Source organism: Bufo bufo, chromosome 6 (assembly GCF_905171765.1).
Source record: "Bufo bufo chromosome 6, aBufBuf1.1, whole genome shotgun sequence".
NCBI classification, from domain to species: Eukaryota; Metazoa; Chordata; class Amphibia; order Anura; family Bufonidae; genus Bufo; species Bufo bufo.
Genome location: NC_053394.1, coordinates 304,938,101 through 304,961,948, shown reverse-complemented (window position 1 = coordinate 304,961,948; position 23,848 = coordinate 304,938,101). Strand labels below are relative to the sequence as shown.

At 42.8% G+C, this 23,848-nt stretch overlaps 1 protein-coding gene across 3 annotated transcripts in view; it reads left to right on the top strand.

Moving 5' to 3' along the window:
* Window positions 1–2,799: 2,799 nt before the first annotated feature.
* The window catches only part of MLLT6 (MLLT6, PHD finger containing), a 57,548-nt gene continuing 36,499 nt past the window's right edge, over window positions 2,800–23,848 (top strand). For all 3 annotated transcript variants that reach the window (XR_005779457.1, XM_040435030.1, XM_040435029.1), the window contains exons 1-9: window positions 2,800–2,990; window positions 5,553–5,632; window positions 17,461–17,515; window positions 17,913–18,022; window positions 18,126–18,229; window positions 18,919–19,027; window positions 21,016–21,117; window positions 22,782–22,877; window positions 23,076–23,199. Coding sequence is in view for 2 of the 3 variants with exons in the window: in XM_040435030.1 (XP_040290964.1) it covers window positions 2,813–2,990; window positions 5,553–5,632; window positions 17,461–17,515; window positions 17,913–18,022; window positions 18,126–18,229; window positions 18,919–19,027; window positions 21,016–21,117; window positions 22,782–22,877; window positions 23,076–23,199 (958 nt within the window). In the remaining variant the exon portion in view is untranslated. The remainder of the gene's footprint in view (window positions 2,991–5,552; window positions 5,633–17,460; window positions 17,516–17,912; window positions 18,023–18,125; window positions 18,230–18,918; window positions 19,028–21,015; window positions 21,118–22,781; window positions 22,878–23,075; window positions 23,200–23,848) is intronic.

The following is a 23,848-nucleotide window of genomic DNA, read 5'->3' as shown; positions in this document are numbered from 1 at the left end:
TTTTGCGGGCTTCATACTAGAGACAAGTGCAGCCATTAGACATTGGTGGCATATCCTAGCAATATGCCACCAATGTATGAGACCGGACAACCCCTTTAATGGGCAACTCATTTTTTGTTGTTTCCAACTGACCTTTGTGACATCATTGGGGCGATTTTTTTGGTGTGTTTTGATGATGTCATCACTATCTATATAAATGTGCACACAATGTATGCTTGAAAAAGGCTGTGTTAAGTTAAAACATTACCTATGGAATAAATGTTTGCGTCAGGACTGCTGTCTCCATATTGCATCCTTGTGGAGTTCCCCATGCTGTCAGTGGGAAGCTTCTTGACTCATCACCTTTGCTGTGCATGCGCAAAAGCACAGATGAATCCAACACTACATTATTTTTGTTTTGGCTACAGCTTAAGGCCTCCTGCACACGACCGTATGGCTTTTTCAGTGTTTTGCGGTGCGTTTTTCACGGATCCATTGTTCCGTTTTTTAGTTTCCGTTGTGTTTCCGTTTCTGTCCCTTTTTTTCCGTATGGCATATACAGTATACAGTAATTACATAGATAAAATTGGGCTGGGCATAACATTTTCAATAGATGGTTCCGCAAAAAAGGCCAGTAAACGGGGGGGGAAACCGGTCGTGTGCATGAGCCATAAGGGTAAATGCACACGTTCAGGATTTATGTGCAGAGAATCCGCACTGAAATCCGCAGGTGTTCACAGAAAAATCCGTGTGGACAATCCGCATCAATTGGTGCGGATTTGGTGAGGATTTTCTGCATGCGGATTTTACTCTTCCCATTAAAGTGAATGGAGAAAATCCGGTCAGGAAAAATAAAATAAATTAACATGCTGTGGATTTTAAAAATCCACACAGAAATTTTTTGCATCGTGTACATGTTGATTTCAAAGTCTCATAGAATACAATGTACATGACCTGCGGTGTGGATTTTCCGCGCACAATCCTGATCGTGAGCACTTAGCCCAAGGCAGCCGCCTGTCTCTTTAATATACCTGACATTGGAGCCAATGTTAGACCTCTTTCACACGTGAATTGCGGATGTGAGCTGTGTCGTCCATGGACCGCCCACGTATCCTTTCATTTAAACGAGTGTATTAACACATCAGTGGGTTTCCATGGACCATGTTGACACCACGGAAGCACGCCCTATTTTTGTCTGTGATTACGGATCCCTCAAGCACATTATAGTCTATGGGTCCATGAAAACCACAGACACAACATGGAAGGTATCCGTGTTCTGTCTAAGTCCACGGACCATTGATAGGAGATGCTGTGGAAAGAAATTTTTTAGCCTAGTAGTGCACGTGGAATACGGATGACATACGGAGGGCAAAAAACGAACGCATGGACCAAACACAGATCCTTCAAGGATGAACCACTGACCAACCTGATGTCATCACGGACACAGACGTGTGAAAGAGCCTTTAGGTGCTGTGTCTGATGTGCAGGTAAGTGCAGGGCTCTGGGGGACATGTAAGAAAGGTACTATATGGGGGTAGCTGCATGGCAGGTATTCTGAGGGACACCTTTGGCTGTAAATTCGGGAGACATCTGAGGCTGGCACACAATATTAGCGCACTTCAATGACATACTCTTGAAAACTTTAGTTGAGAAAAAAATGTGCTCCTTAGGCCCCTTTCACACAAGCCAGTTTTCAGCGCGGGTGCAATGTGTGACATGAACGCATAGCACCCGCACTGAATCCTCATCCATTCATTTCAATGGGTCTGTGTACATGCACGTTTTTTTCACACATCAGTTCTGCGTTGCGTGAAAAACGCAGCATGTTCTATATTCTGCGTTTTTCACGCAGCCCTGGCCCCATAGAAGTGAATGGGGCTTCAGTGAAAATCGCATTGTATCCGGAAGCAAGTGCGGGTGCGATGCGTTTTTCACTGATGGTTGCTAGGAGGTGTTGTTTGTAAACCTTAAGTTTTTTATCACGCGCGTGAAAAACGCATCAAAACGCATTGCACTCTCACAGAAAAAACTGAACAACTGAACGCAATTGCAGACAAAACTGACTGAACTTGCTTGCAAAATGGTGCGAGTTTCACTGAACGCATCTGGACCTAATCCGTCACGCTCGTGTGAAAGAGGCCTTAAATGGGCTTTCCATGACTTCATCAATAAGCCCCTTTAAATTTTGCAGTGGTGAGAATGCGTGTTCATTACTACATACATGGGGGGAGATTTATCAAAACGGGTGCTGAGGAAAACTGACATTGTTGCCCTTAGCAACCAGATTGATCCATTCATTTTCAAAAGGAGCTTTGAAAAATGAAAGGTGGAATCTGATTGGTTGCTATGGGCAACTACAACAGTTTTCCTTTGGATTAGTTTTGATCAATCTCCACCATGGTCTGTACCTTTTTCCAATTTTTTTTTTTTCATTTTATTTTGTAGGGTATGTGACCACTTTTTATTTGTGGGTTGCCAAGCACCATCAGTCATGTGGTCGGTTGCTATAGGCAACTGCTCGACCTTATCCACTGGTTTTCATAGATGTTCCCTCAAGTCATGTGTCGGAAAGTAATGCCACACTGAACCACCTTCAGAAGCATTACGCATAGAACTGATCACCCAACCAGCAATGCACCTGTGGACTGTACCGAGACCTCCACGCACGTAGTGGACATGCGCTCTACACCACCATAGGCACCGCTCACGCTTTTGTACTAAAGATAACGCTGTACGCATGCGCGCTGGAAGAGAACTGGGTCTTCTACGCATGCGTCATCGTCTTGTCCCTAGAACGATGGTCGTCGCCCGGGGTGATCTGAGCAGGTTGCGCATGCGCACTGGCCCCGGCAGGTCGGCCGCCCGGCCCCGGGGAGAGCAGTGGCGGCGGCTTCATGGGAGGATGAAGGAGATGGTTGGAGGTTGTTGCGTGTGCTCGGATGAGAGGGGCTGGGCCGAGAACCCACTGGTCTATTGTGACGGCCACGGCTGCAGTGTGGCGGTGCACCAAGGTGGGGCAACGCGTCCTGGGGGAGGGGCAAATATTGACAGAAGGGGCGGTAGATAAACACCTTTGGGGTAACTGTTAGGGTGGAAAGGGCAGGTGTATGACGGTAAGTGGGGCGACCCCTCCTGACAGGGCAGCTAGCCGCCCCCGGGCATTTACATATATGCTAATGAGGTGTCAGTAACTAGAAGTTGTCGGAATATTCAGAACTAGGTCTCACTAGGAGTGTGTTCACACTGAGCAAGTCCACATAACCTGTACGCTGCTTATTGTATGGCCATGGAAAGGGTTAACGGGACATTTCACTGTCGAAATGTAGAATTTTGGGTTACATTTTCCATATGGCATGTGGTACATGTGACAGCATGGGCAGAACTATAGCCATAGCAGGTGGGTAAGGACAGCATGGTGGCTGTTTGCTATTGTACATCCCTTTAATTATTGCTACCCATGCTGCTGTTTAGGCATTGGGGGCCCCATCCTACTCTGCTATGGGGCCCGGTGAATTGTAGTGACGTCCCCGGTTGATAAGATAGAGACGTCGTGTATAGAGAGCGTAGGTGTCGTGTAGACCTTTGTGGTTTGTGGATGCCTTCTCTGACATGCGGATGTGGGTTCCATGTGATTGAGCTGTCACTGTCATCCACGCTACAGGAAACCAGAGCAGTGTGACGACGGTATATAGCCTTCAGGGCTGGAGATGTCAAAGCTGTACACTTAGATGTTGTTTTTTTTTTTTTTTTTGCAAACGAAAAAATATATATATCTTGCAAAGTATGGTGATGTATAGGAGAATGTATGCATTATGTATAGAGCGCCATCTAGTGGTTGTATTATCAAGAAGGCGATTTTTGTAGGACATTAAAAAAGTTGGTAGTGTTTTATTTATTTTTTAGCTAAAGCCAAGAGAGGTTCCAAAATGTAGGCGAGGGATCAGGGCAGGTTCACATGGATTTTTTATTTTTTTTATAAGGTTTTAAGGCAGATTTATTTATTTATTTTTTGCAGGTATTTCAGCCATAGTGGATTCAAAAGGAATTAGACCTATAAAGGCAGGGCTTATACGTCTTCTTCCTGCTGGATCCACTTCTGGCTTTAGCTGAAAAACCTACTGGAAAATCGGCCTCAAAACTTGCTCCAAAAAGCTCAGTGTGAATCTGCCCTTACTCTTTTTTTTTGTTGTTGTTTACTTCCCTGTTTGGCAAAAAAAAAAAAAAACATTAAAATCCAATTTGCTAGTATTATCTGACCATCTATAGCAGGGATCAGCAACTTCTGGCACGCCAGCTGTTGTGAAACTACAATTCCCAGCGTGCACCCTTGCTCAGCCATTCCCAGAAATCCTATAGGAGAGAATGGAGCATGTTGGGAGTTGTAGTTTCACAACAGCTGAAGTACCAAAGGTTGCTGACCCCTGATCTATATAGTCCTTAAAGGGCTAATCCCACAAATAGTACATATCACCTATCCACAGGATAGATTGTAAATGTCTGCTGGGACCCCCCCCCCCCCCAATCTCGAGTGAGGGGTCCTGTCTCAGAATGGAGGGATATAGGCATGTCGGGTCACTTCCATAGGGCTGATGTAGACCGTCCTGTAGCAGGAACAACATCTTCACACTGCTCCATTCATGGGTGAAAATGTGGTTCATGCGATAACCTCTTCCTTTCTTCACGCGCAAATTTGCATTGGTGTTTTTCTACCCCTAAAAACCCCACTATAGATCCTGCTTGCATTTCTTTGCACATCACACGCCTTTTGGGGCAATTTTGTATTGACATTTTTTTTTAAAACAAATGTGTGCATGTTTTTTTTCCCCTTATGGGGAAGGAGGTACAAAAATGCCAGAACTTCAACTAAAAAAATAAAATAAATGGCAAGTGTTGATAAAAACAAAACGCCACACCATATTTCAGCTGACACCTGGAGCTGGCATTTTTTCAATAAAAACCATATGTACAAAAAAAAAAGCAAAACTGCAGAAAAATGCCAGTGAAACCTATGTGTGAACCCAGCCTATAGATTTTTTTTGGGGCATTCTTCCTGCACAATACATTTCTTGGGTTTGGTGTTTTTGCTTCCCTTTCTTCAGACATGACTTTGTATACAATCTGTGCTCCCGTGTAGCCGACTTCTGACAAGTGATAGAAATGTGTTGTATTCCGGTTGTTAAAAGTTATCCCCTATCCACAGGATAGGGTATAAGTAATAGATCGGCGGAGGTCCTACCACTCGGATCGAGCGTGAGAACTTCGTTCATCTGTATAGTAGTTCGGTAAATAGCGGAGCGCTGTGCTTGACCTGCCATTCTGTTCATTATGGGTCACTCTGAGGGGTATGGGGAACTTGTTCTTGTGATTCCCAGCGGTAGGAGCCCCCACCAATCAAATAGTCATTTCCTATCCTGTGGATAACCTTTAACAACCGGAATACCCCTTTAAGTCCCCCACCAGTCCCTAGAAATTTGCAGAAGTGCCCCTTCTTTTTAAAGGTTGGTAGGGATTTCTGATCCCAGGTGGTTACTTTTTTTCTTATTGTTTGACCTTATTTTCTCACTCTCCTTCAGCGTGCTATGGGATTGTACAGGTGCCCACAGGACCGTGGTTCTGTCGGAAGTGCGAGTCACAGGAGAGAGCCGCCAGGGTGGTAAGTAGTGAGCCGTATGTTCTCCCTCCATCCTGTCAGCACATACATCCTGTTCCTGAAGCTCCGTAGATTGAATGTTCCAAGCGATGATAATGTGTGTAAAGCGCTGCGGAATATGTCGGCGCCAAATCAGTGAGTGAAATGAATAAATGCATAGTTCATATGTGTCCATTTCATTCCATAATATATCAGAACATGATTTCCGAGAACAATGTTATGAACCAGATATGGAAGAATCTTAATTATTTATTTTGCTTATATGGCGCCAATTTCAAGAACCCCCCCCCTCCCCATGTGCCAGGCCCCTCACCTGTAATATACTTACGCCACTACCAGCGCCGCTCCTGGTCCCCCCATCGCCGCTGCTGCTTCTCCCTGCACACGCATGTCGGGGGGGGGGGGGGGGGGCAGCTAGTGGCAGACGGGGACGAACCTTCCTAGCATCGCGGGTGACTCTAGGGAGGGTCGTCCCCGTCTGCCATTGACTGCTCCCCCCCACCCGACACCGGATGTTTTAATCCGTGTGCAGGGAGAAGCAGCAGTGGCAATGGGGACCAGGAGTGGCGCAGGGAGCAGGGTAAGTATATTACAGGTGAGGGGCCCAGCACATGTGGGGGTTTTTCTTGAAATTGGATAACCCCTTTAAAGAGGGTTTCCAGGCTCCTGATATTGATTACCCTTCCTCAGGCCTCGTTCACATTTCCTTATCAGTGTCACGTCTGTGAAAAAAAGCGTACATGTCTCTTCCGTGAAGGAGCCGTGGCGGGTCCATGTGTTTTTTTAACCTTGGTGTGTCCTTCGTAATTCACTGACGTTGCTCAGCTGAAAATTTGTTTCCAAAGAATCTCCTATTTGTCTTCAGTGAGAAACGGATGCATCAGGGACACAAAACGGATGCATCAGGGACACAACACGGATGTGTGTCATTAATTTTCACGGGCTCATACACTTCAATGGGCGTGCTTGGTTCACATCACGGATCAAAGTAGTGCAGGTCCCCGTGATTTCTTCTTTTTTTTTTTTGTGACCCACGGTCAGTAAAAATATATTGAAATGTGAACAGACACATTTAAATCAATGGGTACGTGTGTTGTCCATAGAACATTTGAACAGCACACATCAGTGAAAAACGGAAATCTGGTCAGCTGTTTGCTGCAGCCTCTGGTCCTGGAAACGAGCACTTTGAATGAAGCTGGAAGCACAGCGGCTGCGCAGGGTTACTGCAGCTCTGCTGCTTTCCACTTGCTGCGGTGGTGAGAAACAATGTTAGATCCCACCTGGTGTTGTTTAACCCCCCCCCCCCCCCCGCCACCGTGATGATGATTGCCACACATGCAACACTGGGGTGAGACTGATGCATTGGGAATAGTTGAAAAGGAAATATTTGACCCAGTAATAGCACATGTTCTCCATGACCTGGCGCCTTTCTTCCTTCCTTCCTCATGGAGCGCTGTGGAGTTACTTCCCTGCTCTAGACCGTGTTGCCAGGTGCCTGCTAAGCACACAAGTAAGGTTTCTGACTACATTTACCTTTGCGTGCTGTAGTTGTCGGTCACATAACTTATCCCCGCCACACAGCAGAAGGCCCCGTGTGTGGAATGTGAAAACACATATGATCATTGGGCGCTGTGTCCATCAGGTGAAAGAAATCACCCACATCATTTTTTGCCCTGTCCTTGGATGGATTCTCTTCTGTGAATGCGCTGAACGCTACAGGCATGCACAACTGATAACCCATCCAGGGACAGCACAGAAAGTGGTGACGGGTCAGTCAGGCCACTGCTGCCATACCACAGATGGGCACCTAGGAACATCACAACTGACCCTCACAGAGTAGCAGAAGGGCCCCAGGTCCCCATCTGTGGCATGTGTAAACACCTATGATCCTCAAGCACAGTATCCATAGGGCTGAAGATGGCTGTGGGGGCATGATTCACCCACGTCACCCCTTTACTATGCTGTCCCTGGATGGAGTCTCTGTTTCACATTCGGGGCATTCACAAAAGAGAATCCATCCAGGGACAGCACAGAAAACGATGACGTGGGGGAATTGCATCACTGCTGCCAACTTGCTCCCTGTGGACACAGCACCTGAGGATTGGTGAGGTTGACACATCCCACACAAGGGGGCCCGTGGGCCTTCTGCTGCACAGTAGGGGTCAGTAATGATAGGACATACAGATGTACTGAATATTACATCAAAAATAGAATAAGGGGTTTTGTCTGATATTTTTACAAATTGGTCAACCCCCTTTAAATCAGCTTGAGGCCTCTTTTACACAACCGTTTTTAATTTTTTTTCCGTTTACGGGCCGTATACGGGTCTGTATACAGAACCATTCATTTCAATGGTTCCGCAAAAAAACGGAATGTGTTCCTTCGGCATTCCGTTTCTGTATTTCTGTTTTTCAGTTCCGTTAAAAGTTAGAACATGTCCTATTATTGCACGCAAATCGCGTTCCGTGGCTCCATTCAAGTCAATGGGTCCACAAAAAAAAAACTGAACACATACGGGAATGCATCCGTATGTCTTCCATAACTGTTCAGTTTTTGTAGAACCATCTATTGAAAATTTTATGCCCAGCCCAATTTTTTTCTATGTAATTACTGTATATGCCATACGGAAAAACGAAACTGAAACACAACGGAAACAGAAAAACGGCCCGCAAAACACTGAAAAAGCCATACGGTCGTGTGAAAGAGGCCTGACTCTAATCACATCCACTTTCCCATCCATTTTTAATTTTTTTTTTTTATAGTAGTGTAAATGCAAAACAGCACAATTGTTTTGCAAATGTAATCCCAAAAAGTTAGAAAACCCTATTTTGTGACTTTTTGAAGCCCCTATTTTGGAGTGCAGGATGTGATGTGTCTTTATACAGTATAGTATATAGGTGCATGTGTAAACCATGGCAATACCACTGGGGTGCCTTTGATCTTAGCTCAAATCAAATTGCAACTAAATAGAAATTATGAACCAATTATATTTGGAGCTGTATCAAATAAATGTAATGTGTCGGTGTGGACATGTTGGGAGTTGTAGTTTTGCAACAGTTGGAGACCGTTGATTTATAGTTGGGTAAAAAGTCCCTATAATGTATGGGGAAATTAGCACTAGTATGAAAAAAAATTATTCTCCTGTCCCTGCATGGCAGAGCCTGGATCAGTAGTCAATCAAGTACATTTATTCCCTTAGGTACGTCTTTATGTCTAAGCTTCTTTTTTGAGATGACGATGGCCAAAATCGGCTTCACGGTTCTCATTGTAAAACTTTTTACAGCAGTAAATTGAGCCTCTTATGTTTGGGGTGAACAGCTGCTCATAGTATTTGTCTGGATCAAATTGATGATGTCCCTCCACTGGTGCTTTTGCTAAAGAAATACATTAACCCTTTAGGTACCGTGCCCATTTTCGTTTTTGCATTTTCATTTTCTTCTCCCCACTTTCCAATAACCACAACCTTTTTTAATTGTCCGTTCACGTAGCCATATGAGGGCTTATTTTTTTGCTGGATAAGTTGAATTTAGTGGCACTGTTTAATTTACTATGTCTTGTATTGGAAAATGGGAAAAAAATTATTCTGGGGTGAAATAGAAAAAAAGCCCCACAATTCCAACAAGGTTTTTTGGGTTTTGATATTATGGCGTTCACTGTGCACTAAAAATGACATGACGTCCTTATTCTGCGGCTCAGTCCGATTATGGCGATACCAAATTTGTACAGTTTTATTAATTTTTTTTGTTTTACTACTTTATGGCCTATGGCAGGGCTGGCCAACCTGCGGCTCTCCAGCTGTTGCAAAACTACAACTCCCAGCATGCTTAGACTGCTTACAACTATCAGCCTACAGCAGGGCATGGTGGGAATTGTAGTTTTACAACAGCTGGAGAGCCGCAGGTTGGCCAGCCCTGGCCTATGGGGTTCTGACGCTCTGCCTGCTGAGCCGTGCCTCGTGCACACCTTTGCAGGCAGATTACTATGACAGGCCTGGAAACCTTCAGCAAGCCCCAGGCTGTCATGGTAACTTATCGGAGCACCTCAATTTTACTGCGGGGGCTCCAAGCCGCCTCCCTCTGCCTAACTCCATAGACGCAGTGATTGCTATTTACTGTGTCATCTGAGGGGTTAACCGACCGGTTTTGGCATTATAGCCCATCCCTGTCATTGCGGCTGGGTGCCCGCTGTATTTTACATTGCACCCAAGCTTTGCTCTTGCTCCTCTGATTGATAGGGTCAGGAAGTGCAAAGCAGCAAGGGAGAGAAGGTCACAGAAAGGAGTGGAACTTGTGTGCAATAAGAGCAATGGTGACACCCTCATTGCTCCAAAGGCTTAATTTATATAATAAATAAAAGTATCATAACTCGGGAACAACGCCTCGGATCAACAAAAGAAAAACTGTTTGATAGGGAGGTAGTTGGTACAGATTCCCTTTAAGGGATGCCCCTTCAGGAGATGTAGCAATCAGAGTGGTAAAGAACAGCTTTTGTGCTGGAGGACTCAGCATGACCACGTATCGCATGGTGGTTCATTATTTTGATTGGTCAATTGATATGCTGTTCCACAATTTCCCTGTAGCGATCATTGGGGATTCTGTATTTAAGATTCCCATTGATCAAAATTCTCACATTTCTATATCAAAAGTTTTCTGAAAGTGCAGTTGCCATTTATTCAGCCAAGAAAAATATATCTGTCCGTTTTGTGCTTGTCTTCCTTGGCATATAAACCGAGAGAATGCAATAGGCCGTCTTTAATGGGGTTTTTAACCTTGCTATGGGCATTGAATTAACCATTGCCAGTGCTTAACCATTGAGCGCTCTGTTTTGTTGTGATAACCCATGGGCTGTAAATGTCTATTTCCTAGTAAATATACTCCTTCTTATCACCATTGGCTCAGCCATAGCAGAGTTTCCTCTCCTGTCTGTACGTAGAAAAGTAAGGAGACAAAAAGTCCTGACCCCATACGAAGCCGTCATTTAATATAACCTATAAAAAGAAAAATATATTTAGCATCAAATCCTTGGGACAGTGGCCATCTTCCTCTCTGCTAATAATGAAGTCAGTATAAGAACTTCCAAAAGCGCTGCTGGAAGCCCAAGTTTGGGTTTATTCATAAAGGAGCCAGAACAATTAGTGGCACTGGAACCTCCTGCTGTTACCAGTTTCCTACATTAATACACACACATCTTATACAGATTAGTGAGGATATTGTTTAAATTTAAATAAAATTTTGATTTATTTGGGTTAAATGAGTAAAATGTAATCATTTAAATATTGGGTTAAATATTTTAACCTATGTAAACTGAAAAAAGAGCTAAGGCTACTTTCACATCAACGTTTTTGCTGGATCCGGCAAGGAACAGCAAAAACGCTTCCGTCATGATAATACAACCGTCTGCATCCGTTATGAACAGATCTGGTTGTATTATCTCAAAAATTACCAAGACGGCATCCATCGACTTAGGCTAGGTCTACACAACGACATTTGTCGCACTAATGTCGCGCGACAATTTGTATAATGATAGTCTATGGTGTCGCATTGATACATGCAACATACTGCGACACGACAGTCGCAAAAAATCTATTTGTAGCAGTCGCAGCATGTCGCATTGCGACACCATAGACTACCATTAAAAAAATTGTCGGGCGACAAATGTTGCAGTGTAGTTGTGCCCTATCTGTCGCGCGACTTATTGTCGTCGTGTAGACCTAGCCTTAAAATGGTTTTAGTGCTGGATCCGACATCATTGACTTACATTGTGTGTCATGGTGGATCTGTCTTGATCAGTATCCACAAAAATACTGCTTGCTGCGCTTTTGTGTGCGGCATGGGAACCCAGTGAAACGGAACGGAATACATTCTGGTGCACTCCATTCAGTTTTGTCCCCATTGACAATGAATGTGGACAAAACTGAAGTGTTTTCCTCCGGTTTTTAGATACTATGATGGATCACAATACTGGAAAGAAAAGTGCAGATGTGAAAGTAGCCTAAGTATTAGGGCTCATGCACACAACGGTCCGTATTTTGCAGTCCGCAAAATACGGACATGCAAAAAATACGGATGACATCTGTATTGCATCCGTTTTTTTTGCCTATTCTTGCCTGCAAAATGGACAAGAATAGGAGATGTTCTGTTTATTTGCAGACATACGGATATGGAATGCACAGCTTATTTTTTGCAGACCCATTGAAGTGAATGGTTCCACATATGGGCTGCAAAAAAAAACCAGAACGGACATGGACAAAAAATACGTTTGTGTGCGAGAAGTCTTAGGGAATGAAATTCGGATGTGAAAAGGTAAATTTAGCTTGTTGTAGGGTGGGCATTGCTTAAATGGCATCTGTCAGCAGACTTGTACCTGTGAAACTGGCTGATCTGTTGCATGTACACTTGGCAGCTGAAGGCATCTGTGTTGGTCCCATGTTAATATGTGTCCGCATTACTGAGAAAAATGATGCTTTAATATATGCAAATGAGCCTCTAGGAGCAACAGGGGCGTTGCCATTACACCTAGAGGCTCTGCTCTCTCTGCAACTGCCACGCCCTCTGCAGTTTGGCAGGGCCAGACAATGTAAATATCATCATACCTGGTCTTGTCAATCATAGTGGAGAGGTCGCAGCAGTTGCAGAGAGAGCACAGTCTCTAAGTGTAACGGCAAAGCCCCCATTGCTCCTAGAGGCTCATTTGCATATATTAAATCATCATTTTTCTCAGCAATGCGGCACATATGAACATGGGACCAACACAGATGCCTTCAGCTGCCAAGAGGACATGTAACAGGTCTTTTCATATCTGCTGACACATGCCCTTTAAAAGGGAATCTGTTAGCTCCAAAACAACCCCCAAACTAGAGTAAGCAATGTATAGTGTAAGTAACGCCAAGTCCAGTTATGTCATTTTTATCTTCATACTTACTTGCATTCTGATGCCGTGCTCCATCAAACCTGCAGTACAATGCATTGAGAGGACTCCCGAGCTTACACATACAGTCAGCTCCATAAATATTGGGACATTGACACAATTGTAACATTTTTGGCTCTATACACCACCACAATGGATTGGAAATGAAACAAACAAGATGTGCTTTAACTGCAGACTGTCAGCTTTAATTTGAGGGTATTTACATCCAAATCAGGTGAACGGTGTAGGAATTACAACAGTTTGCATATGTGCCTCCCACTTGTTAAGGGGCCAAAAGTAATGGGACAATTGACTTCTCAGCTGTTCCTTGGCCCGGTGTGTGTTATTCCCTCATTATCCCAATTACAATGAGCAGATAAAAGGTCCAGAGTTCATTTCAAGTGTGCTATTTGCATTTGGAATCTGTTGCTGTCAACTCTCAAGATGAGATCCAAAGAGCTGTCACTATCAGTGAAGCAAGCCATCATTAGGCTAAAAAAACGCAACAAACCCATCAGAGAGATAGCAAAAACATTAGGCGTGGCCAAAACAACTGTTTGGAACATTCTTAATCCCTTAGGGACTTAGGACGTACCGGTACGCCATGTTTGCCGAGTCCTTAAGGACTCAGGACGTACTGGTACGTCCTAAGTTTAAAAGTAGATTGCGGCGGGGGTTAATAGGAACAGGATGCCCGTTGAAATCATTCAGCGGGCATCCTGTCACAACGCCAGGGGGGTCATGTGACCCCCCTGTATCGGCGGCTTTTACCTGCGGTTGGGGTGGCGGGCGGCGGTGCCATCGGGTCCCCATGCGGCTGTAGAGGGGACCCGATGGCATGGAAGGCAGCGCTATGTCTAAGGAAGGCATTGCGCTGCCTTCCGGTGACGAGCCTGTGAGATCCAGCCCCCTGGATCTCACAGGCCGGAAGCTGTATGAGTAATACACACAGTATTACTCATACAGCCAATGCATTCCAATACAGAAGTATTGGAATGCATTGTAAAGGATTAGACCCCCAAAAGTTCAAGTCCCAAAGTGGGACAAAAAATAAAGTGAAAAAAAAAGTTGAAAAAATAGTTTTCCCCCCAAAAACGTAAAAGTTTCAAGTAAAAATAAACCAAAACGTCATTTTCCCCAAATAAAGAAAAAAAAAAATTGGTAAAAAATAGGGGAAAAAAAAAAAGTATACATATTGGGTATCGCCGCGTCCGTATCTACCGGCTCTATAAACATATCACATGACCTAACCCCTCAGATGAACACCGTAAAAAATAAAAACTGTGCTAAATAAACAATTTTTTTGTCACCTTCCATAACAAAAAATACAACAGCAAGCGATCAAAAAGGCGTTTGCCCACCAAAATAGTACCAATCTAACCGTCACCTCATCCCGCAAAGAATGAGCCCCTACCTGAGACAATCGCCCAAAAAATAAAAAAAACTATGGCTCAGAATATGGAGACACTAAAACATCATTTTTTTTGTTTTTAAAAAAGCTGTTATTGTATAAAACTTACATAAATAAATAAAAAAGTATACATATTTGATATCGCCGCGTTCATATCGACCGGCTCTATAAAAATATCACATCACCTAACCCCTCAGATGAACACCGTAAAAAATAAAAAATAAAAACTGTGCTAAATAAACCATTTTTTTGTCACCTTACATCACAAAAAGTGTAATAGCAAGCGATCAAAAAGTCACATGCACCCCAAAATAGTGCCAATAAAACAGTCATCTCATCCCGCAAAAATCATACCCTACCCAAAGTAATCGCCCAAAAACTGAAAAAATTATATGGAAACACTAAAACCTGATTATTTTTTTTGCTTCAAAAAAGAAATCATTGTGTAAAACTTACATAAATAAAAAAAAGTATACATATTAGGTATCGCCGCATCCGTGACAACCTGGTCTATAAAAATTTCACATGATCTAACCTGTCAGATGAATGTTGTAAATAACAAAAAATAAAAACGGTGCCAAAACAGCTTTTTCTTGTTATCTTGCCTCACAAAAAGTGTAATATTATAGAGCAACCAAAAATCATATGTACCAACAATACTGCCACCCTATCCCGTAGTTTCTAAAATGGGGCCACTTTTTTGGAGTTTCTACTCTAGGGGTGCATCAGGGGGGCTTCAAATGGGACATGGTGACAAAAAAAACAGTCCAGCAAAATCTGCCTTCCAAAAACCGTATGGCATTCCTTTCCTTCTGCGCCCTGCCGTGTGCCGGTACAGCTGTTTACGACCACATACTGGGTGTTTCTGTAAACTACAGAATCAGGGCCATAAATATTGAGTTTTGTTTGGCTGTTAACCCTTGCTTTGTTACTGGGAAAAATGGATTAAAATGGAAAATTTGCCCAAAAATTTAAATTCTGAAATTTCATCTCCATTTGCCAATAACTCTTGTGGAACACCTAAAGGGTTAACAACGTTTGTAAAATCTGTTTTGAATACCTTGAGGGGTGTAGTTTGTCAGATGGGGTCACTTTTATGGAGTTTCTACTCTAGGGTTGCATCAGGGGGGCTTCAAATGGGACATAGTGTCAAAAAAAACAGTCCAGCAAAATCTGCCTTCCAAAAACCGTATTGCATTCCTTTCCTTCTGCGCCCTGCCGTTTGCCCGTACAGTAGTTTACGACCACATATGGGGTGTTTCTGCAAACTACAGAATCAGGGCCATAAATATTGAGTTTGGTTTGGCCGTTAACCCTTGCTTTGTAACTGAAAAAAAATTATTAAAATGGGAAATCTGCCAAAAAAGTGAAATTTTTAAATTGTATCTCTATTTTCCATTAATTCTTGTGGAACACCTAAAGGGTTAACAAAGTTTGTAAAATCAGTTTTGAATACCTTGAGGGGGTAGTTTATAGAATGGGGTCATTTTTGGGTGGTTTCTATTATGTAAGCCTCGCAAAGTGACTTCAGACCTGAACTGGTCCCTTTAAAATTGGGTTTTTGAAAATTTCTGAAAAATTTCAAGATTTGCTTCTAAACTTCTAAGCCTTGTAACATCCCCAAAAAATAAAATATAATTCCCAAAATGATCCAAACATGAAGTAGACATATGGGGAATGTAAAGTAATAACTATTTTTGGAGGTATTACTATGTATTATAGAGGTATAGAAATTGAAACTTGGAAATTTGCATTTTATTCCAAATTTTTGGTAAATTTGGTATTTTTTATAAATAAAAATGTTTTTTTTTTAACTTCATTTTACCAGTGTCATGAAGTACAATATGTGACGAAAAAACTATCTCAGAATGGCCTGGATAAGTCAAAGCGTTTTAAAGTTATCAGCACTTAAAGTGACACTGGTCAGATTTGCAAAAAATGGCCAAGTCCGTAAGGTGAAATAGGGCCGAGTCCTTAAGTTTTTTTTTAACCCCTTAAGGACTCGGCCCTATTTCACCTTACGGACTGCAGGAACGCACCGGTGAGCTCAGCAACACCAAAAGACCCGGAAGACCACTGAAAACAACTGTGGTGGATGACCGAAGAATTCTTTCCCTGGTGAAGGAAACACCCTTCACAAAAGTTGGCCAGGTCAAGAACACTCTCCAGGAGGGTAGGTGTATGTGTGTCAAAGTCAACAATCAAGAGAAGACTTCACCAGAGTGAATACAGAGGGTTCACCACAAGATGTAAACCATTGGTGAGCCTCAAAAACAGGAAAGCCAGATTAGAGTTTGCCAAACGACATCTAAAAAAGCCTTCACAGTTCTGGAACAACATCCTATGGACAGATGAGACCAAGATCAACTTGTACCATAGTGATGGGAAGAGAAGAATATGGAGAAGGAAAGGAACTGCTCATGATCCTAAGCATACCACCTCTTTAGTGAAGCATGGTGGTGGTAGTGTCCTGGCGTGGGCATGTATGGCTGCCAATCAAACTGGTTCTCTTGTATTTATTGATGATGTAACTGCTGACAAAAGCAGCAGGATGAATTCTGAAGTGTTTCGGGCAATATTATCTGCTCATATTCAGCCAAATGCTTCAGAACTCATTGGACGGCGCTTCACAGTGCAGATGGACAATGACCCAAAGCATACTGCAAAAGCAACCAAAGAGTTTTTTTTAAGGGAAAGAAGTGGAATGTTATGCAATGGCCAAGTCAATCACCGGACCTGAATCCGATTGAGCATGCATTTCACTCGCTGAAGACAAAACTGAAGGGAAAATGCCCCAAGAACCAGCAGGAACTGAAGACAGTTGCAGTAGAGGCCTGGCAGAGCATCACCAGGGATGAAACCCAGCGTCTGGTGATGTCTATGCGTTCCAGACTTCAGGCTGTAATTGACTGCAAAGGATGTGCAACAAGTATTAAAAAGTGAAAGTTTGATTTAGAATTATTATTCTGTCCCATTACTTTTGGTCCTTTAACAAGTGGGAGGCACATATGCAAACTGTTGTAATTCCTACACCGTTCACCTGATTTGGATGTAAATACCCTCAAATTAAAGCTGACGGTCTGCAGTTAAAGCACATCTTGTTCGTTTCATTTCATATCCATTGTGGTGGTGTATAGAGCCAAAAATGTTAGAATTGTGGCGATGTCCCAATATTTATGGACCTGACTGTAAAATGGACTCGTGGAGGAGTCCTCAGTGCATTGTACTGCTGGTTTGTGACATAATCAGACTCAGCACCACTTATACTATACACCGCTTACTCTAGTTTGCAGGGTGTTTTGTAGCTGACAGATTCCCTTTTAAGTATTAATTCATATAATAAGCTGATAAAGCGACTGATAATTCAAATACCCCCCTTCCCTGCAAAAACTATACAGAATACAGGCTGCCCTATATTCTGTCTATGAAGCAGCAGACACAAGCTGTAAGTTACAGTCCCAGCATATCATAACCACATACTAATAATTGTCCATCCTCTCATTCTTCTTCCCAGAGATGTGACCTTTGCCCACATAAAGAAGGGGCGCTGAAGAGGACTGACAATGGAGGTAAAATTTGCCATAGATGTAAAGATCCCCCGAAAAATGAACGTTTTGGTTATTTTGGGGTCAGAACTCTAATGAAGATTGGGTCATACACGTATTTATTTTATTTTTTTCCTGAGACAAATGCTTTGTAAAATTGGAAATATTCCACCTATGCACTTTTACATTTTTCTTTTCTACTAAAGACAAAAAAAATATATTATTTACCACATTATCAAGCAGATTTTCTTAGGTTGAAATTATCCATTGGCAAAATGATTATGGTTTACTATATGGACTGTCAGTTCTAATTGTGTATATCCAGCCTAGGCCACTAGGGGGCAGCTGACAGAATACAAAGTATTGCTTTCCCTAAAAATTGGTAATCTCACTGCTTGTAATGTTTCAATGCTTCCTCCAGGTTGGGCACATGTGGTCTGTGCGTTATACATCCCTGAGGTGCAGTTTGCAAATGTGCTGACAATGGAGCCTATAGTCCTGCAGTATGTGCCACACGATCGCTTCAACAAGGTAAGTCTGTAGGCCCCTTACATTTTCAAAATGTCACTGCCATGTGTTTGCCAGTTATCTGCCCCTATTCTCTCTGCCAGACTCACTATGCTTGCTTTCATAGACTTGCTATATATGTGAAGACCAGGGACGAGAAAGCAGAGCTGCATCCGGGGCCTGTATGACCTGTAACAGACATGGTTGTCGACAGGCGTTCCATGTGACATGGTGAGCGTTCTACAAACCCCATCAGTATGAAACTAGTGCAAGAACTACAGGTTCTAGGTTATAGGGTTGAAACATGGATGTAGCTCAAAAATGAGGGCAGAAAAATGTATATACGCCTGAATATATTGATATAGTTATACCAGCGTATTGCTGAATATAGTAAAAAGGGTTATACTAATGACCTATTCTCTGGATAGGTCATCAGTATCTGGTCGGTGGGGTTCCGACACTGGGATCCCTGCCGATCAGCTGTTTGAGACGGCACTGGGGCCTTCTCACAGCTCACCCAGCACAGCGCCGTACATTGTATAGCGGCTGTGCTTGGTATCGCAGCTCATCCCCATTCACTTCTATGGGGCTGCGCTGCACCTAGGCTACGTGACAGATGAATGTGTCGTCACTGGCCTAGGAAAAGCTGAGAAAAGGCCGCTGCACTCACAGGAGCGCCGATGCCTCCTCAAACGGCTGATTGGCGGTTGTCGGAACCCAACCCGTCAGATACTAATGACCTATCCTGAGGAAAATCTCGGAAAACCCCTTTAAATCACAAACTCATATATAGCATCGGCATGTCATATGCTATCATCTCAGGGGATACACAGAGTAGGAATATCTGTGATGGATTTTCCAATGTTATTACGTCGTATAAGTATGACGTGCTAAGAGACATTTATACTCTTTCATTTTAGTGCTCAGATGGCTGGTTTGTTATGTGAGGAGGAGGCCCAGGAAGTGGACAATGTCAAGTATATTGGATACTGCAAATACCACTATAACAAGATGGTGAGAGATCCACAGGTATGTCCAAGTTTAGGTGCGGCCTGGCAAGTAGCAGTAGAGGCGGTTCAAGACGCACCCTTTTAGTATCTGCACTGTAAAGTTAATCTAATGTAAGAGCATCAGAGAATTTGATATCCAATCACCTAATATAATGATAACATAATGACTTCCTAAACCTACAGCAGGGTTATGTGTGGCTTTTTAAATTCCCCATGGCTTCATGCTTATCCATCAAAACTGTTAGACTGTAGCCTGTTTTGTGGCAGTCTGTAGTCTACATTCCATTTATGGACTGCGGTACTTGCACTAGTTTACAGCAAGAATGCTGGCATTAAAGAAAGTTACTACAAGACACTTACTAAGGTATTGTTATTATCCGTATTGCTTCCTTTGCTTGCTTCATTCATTTTTCCATCACATTATACACTGCTCGTTTCCATGGTTACGACCACCCTGCAATCAATCAGTGGTGGCCGTGCTTGCATAATTTAGGAAAAAGCATCAGCCTCTCTGGTAGCTAGGACCGTGGGACCGCACATAGGCTAGTGCTTTTTCCTAAAGTGTGCATGCACGGCCACCGCTACTGGATTGCAAGGTGGTTCTAACCATGGATATGAGCAGTGTATAATGTGATGGAAAAACTAAGCCAGCCAGCAAAAGAAGCAATATGGATAATAACAATACATTAGTAAGAGCCTTGTATTCACTTCTTCTACATGATAAATACCATTTGCTGAAGTAACACAACCCCTTTAACTCCAATTACTGCCCCAGACTACCAGGAAAAACGTATCCCTAAAGCCTCATGCACACGTCCGTGGAACATGGACCGTGTGATACCGGCCTGGATTTCTTCTGAGTGCAGGAGCGCACGGCGTCATTGGTTGCTATGACGTCGTGCGCTTCCTGCTGCCGCCGCAGTATGGTAGTACACTGGTATGATCTATACCAGTGTATCACTGTACTGCAGCGTCATTGCAACCAATGAGGCCGTGCGCTCCTGCACTCAGAAGAAATCCAGGCCGGTATCACACGGTCCGTGTTCCACGGACGTGTGCATGAGGCTTAAGTCATCTCATACCACCAGCAAAAGTCACTTTCTGTGACCCTGATGTGGAGATGTAAGTGCTGTTTTTAAGAAAGGTATATTGTACATCAAGTAGGGCAACCATTCTAAACAGTTGGCCTATAGATATTTTTTCGTTATAAGAGAAAGCAGTTGGCTGTATCTGACATTGGGTGTTCTAATCACTTGCTAGTTCTCAAAAGGGTTCTAAAAGGCTTTTCCAAGTGAATAATTATTATAATTTATTTTTATTTTTATGTACATAAGTTGAGTAACTTCCATTACTTATGTTGTACTGATCCTGAGTTGCAGAGCTGCAGTGAAAATGTTGCAGTCAGTAAGCAGACACATACCCAAGGGCTTGTTCACATGAGCCTTTTTATGTAGATTTTGGTGGCAAATCCGCATTCCATTGATTCCAGTGGGATCCGTGTTACCAATCATATGACAGTGGATTTTTTCTGCATGGACTTCAAGTCTGTGTCAAGAAAGAACATGCCCTTTGTTGGCCTAGTTTTTTGCACTGAAAACATTTAAAGCATGGCAGGTGTCCACACTTCAATTAGCCTCGGTATGGGGCCAAATCCAGGGGTGGGTCTGCAGCATGCAAAATCACAGTAGAAATCCGAGGGTGAGCCTCAGATTTCTGCTGCTAATTCCGTGAGTCTGCCCTTACTGCTTAGCTCTGCTCGTGTAATGCGGTGGGACATAGGGTTTTCTTACATCAGAATTAATCACTGAGCTAGTAAAGGACATTGGGATATTTCAGCTCTGAAATCTGCACAGTTGAGAATGCAACTCTGGACTAAAATACAGGTTGTAAGGGGGTTGGCATATCACTAGGATATAATATTGTAAAATACAAGTGTTTTCCTTTTTCTCCATAATGCTTCTTGATCAAGCATATTATGTGATATTCTTTTCCCCCCCTTTTACTCAGAAAGTCTCCCGTCTCCCTTGCCCTTTCATCCCAGGACGGTGTAGCCGGTCAGGTTCGCCTTCTATAGAGAAGCCTCTTCTGTACCGAGAACGACAGAAAAAGGTATGTTTTTAGCCTTTTTGTTGTTGTTTCGTTTTTAATTGCTTGTGATATGCTCTTTCCCAGAAGGAAGAAATGATTCTAAAGTGAGAACAGTCAGCAATCTAATATTTATAAGTGAAGCCTGACAGGTCAGAAGAAGTTACTAAAATCACTCTGAATATAGCCATTTGATTCTTCCATTCTTTCCAGCGCTAGAGATGTACAGTATGTTGCAGCTTATTCCTCTTGCTATTGAAATATACATGCATATCCAATGCAAGTAGGGATAACTATAGGGAACTATACAGTAAGTTTAACATTGGCCTGGCCGCAAATAGACACCAATAGAAAGCCCTTTCTTTCTAATTTTACGTATTTGAGAGCATTTCCAGAAAATTACTGCTGAGTTTCCACAAGAAGATCCAGTATCTAGGTGAGTTTATTGAGTAACATGCACATATCTGTGTATTTGATCTGTCACATTATAGTATATGTTATGGGACTGAGGCCTGGAACTCAAATAACACACAACTGCTATCCCAGCAACATCTACTGGAACTGTAGGGAAAAAGGAGAGGCATGATCATCATAGCCTTCAGGTCATCATATCTGCCTTTCCTCTTCGGGGGCGCTTCCCCTTGTGTAATACCTCGCGCACCAATTCCTGCAACATGGTTAAACACTTCTTACCGGAGATGGTTCCAACTACTAGGCACCACACTAGATGAGAGCAGGATAACCTCTCCAGAGGTACCAGGCCACTGCACCCACCCGCCTGGAACCGGAAAAGGGTGTAGATAAAAAAACAAAAAAGGGTTACTACTGGGCGCTGCACTGGAAATTGATTTATAATTTTTTTTATAAAATACTGATAAAACCATAAAAAAAGGACAGCACAATACAACGTGTTTCGGCGATGGACTGTTACCTTCCCCAGGTTGACACCTTGAAAAGGCGATAGTCCGTCGCCAGTTATATTGTGCTGTCCTTTTTTTATGGTTTTATTTATTTTTAAATAATTATTGAAAATTAAATCACCCTGTGGAATCTTTTTTCATGATTTTTATCTACTTTGCTCCACTCATTGACAGAATGCAGGCATTGTAAATGCTGCCTGTGTTCTGTTGATTTTTCCCTGTACTTATTATAAAAGCAAAGTTAATATGGTAACTTTAAAGCACATTTCCAATTACATGAAACTTGATACATCACAGAGACATATCAGAAGTTATTATCAATAGGAGTCTGTGTTCTGAGACCTCCATCATTTAAAGCTTGTGAAACACACTTTATATAGCACATAGAAGGTTTGGCTCCTGCAAGCTTGAAGTACAGGTGGGTGAAGATGACAGCTGTCACGTGGACGAAGCATCATGTTAGCAGCTTTGGGGTTCTCAGACCTATGACATTTCTGTCTTTGTGACGCATTAGAAGTTTTATATAACTGGAGGCGCACTATAAATTTCTAAATCTGGCTGGTATTCATTCATGATCTGGCAGCCTACTTGGACCCTTATGCACATAAACATGTGAAAGTACTATACTAGCAGGAATAAACTGTCTAGTGCTGAAATATTAGAATTCCGGATTTTTAATCAAGGAATGAAGACTTCTTCCCTAGACTGGTTAAATATCTCATTATATTAGCTTTTGAAATGATTGATTTGCTTTTTTGTTTGTTTCAGAGTCACAAGGACAGGGAGAGAGTTCGCCATCGGAAGCATCGCGATTCACCAGGTCACATAACTGTCCCTCCTTTGTTACCCATCGTTACAGAAAAGGTATTGATTTTCTGTAGGTTCTCATTGCTCTTATGCACACGTGTGTGTGTGTGCACTGTTTCTCATCTACTATGAATCTGAATGTGTATACCTTATACATAATAGTAAGGTCTATGTCCATTGGTGGTCCGTGAAGAACTGTACATACATTTCTTTCTTATCACGTCAAGTACTTTTCTCCTGTTGTGGTCCATACAGCTGGAAAGCAGTACAGACAGTCCGGAGATTACGAGGTCAGAGAAGGGGAAAAAACAATCAGGTCACAGGGCTCGAAAGACAGGAATTGGCAAAGCGCCAGGAGCTGGCAGTGCGTCCTCTACGGGTATGTACCAGAATTAGGTGATCTAATTTTAATTCCATATACTGTAGTAGTAGGATGCAGAAAATTTATTTTGGAGACAGACAAATTGCAATCAGTAAAAACTAAAGGGCTTGTCCAGTTTTTTGCGCTTACTAAATTTTTCTGACATTTTTCCTAAAAAGACAGCTTTACATTGGCTATAATCAGCACATTATCTTTCTGTTGACACAGAACTGTATAATGATAACCTGGCAGTATACAGGGATGAAGGGTGCAGTTGGTGTCCTGTGTAAACTGCAGATAGTAATGGTTTGCCTAAAAACATCTTAAACCCCTTAACGTATAATGCCGTACATGTACAGCATTATGCACCCGTAGTTGTATGGAGTGGACTGCAGCGGTGAGCCTGCACCATACGTGACGGGTGTCGGTTGTTTAATACAGCAGACAACTGGTGGCAGTGACTGGTAACGGCGATCACGCCGAACCCCATCATTTAACCTCTCAGTGATATCACGAGGCTCCGATCGGTTACCGTGACAGCTTGGGGTCTGCTGAGGTATAGCTCAGCAGGAAGCATGTCAAGATCCTGTTCAAATAGATCTCTATTACGGTAGGCCTCTTGCACAGCAACGTTTTTTTCTTCCGTTTCCGTTCCGTGTTTTTTTTG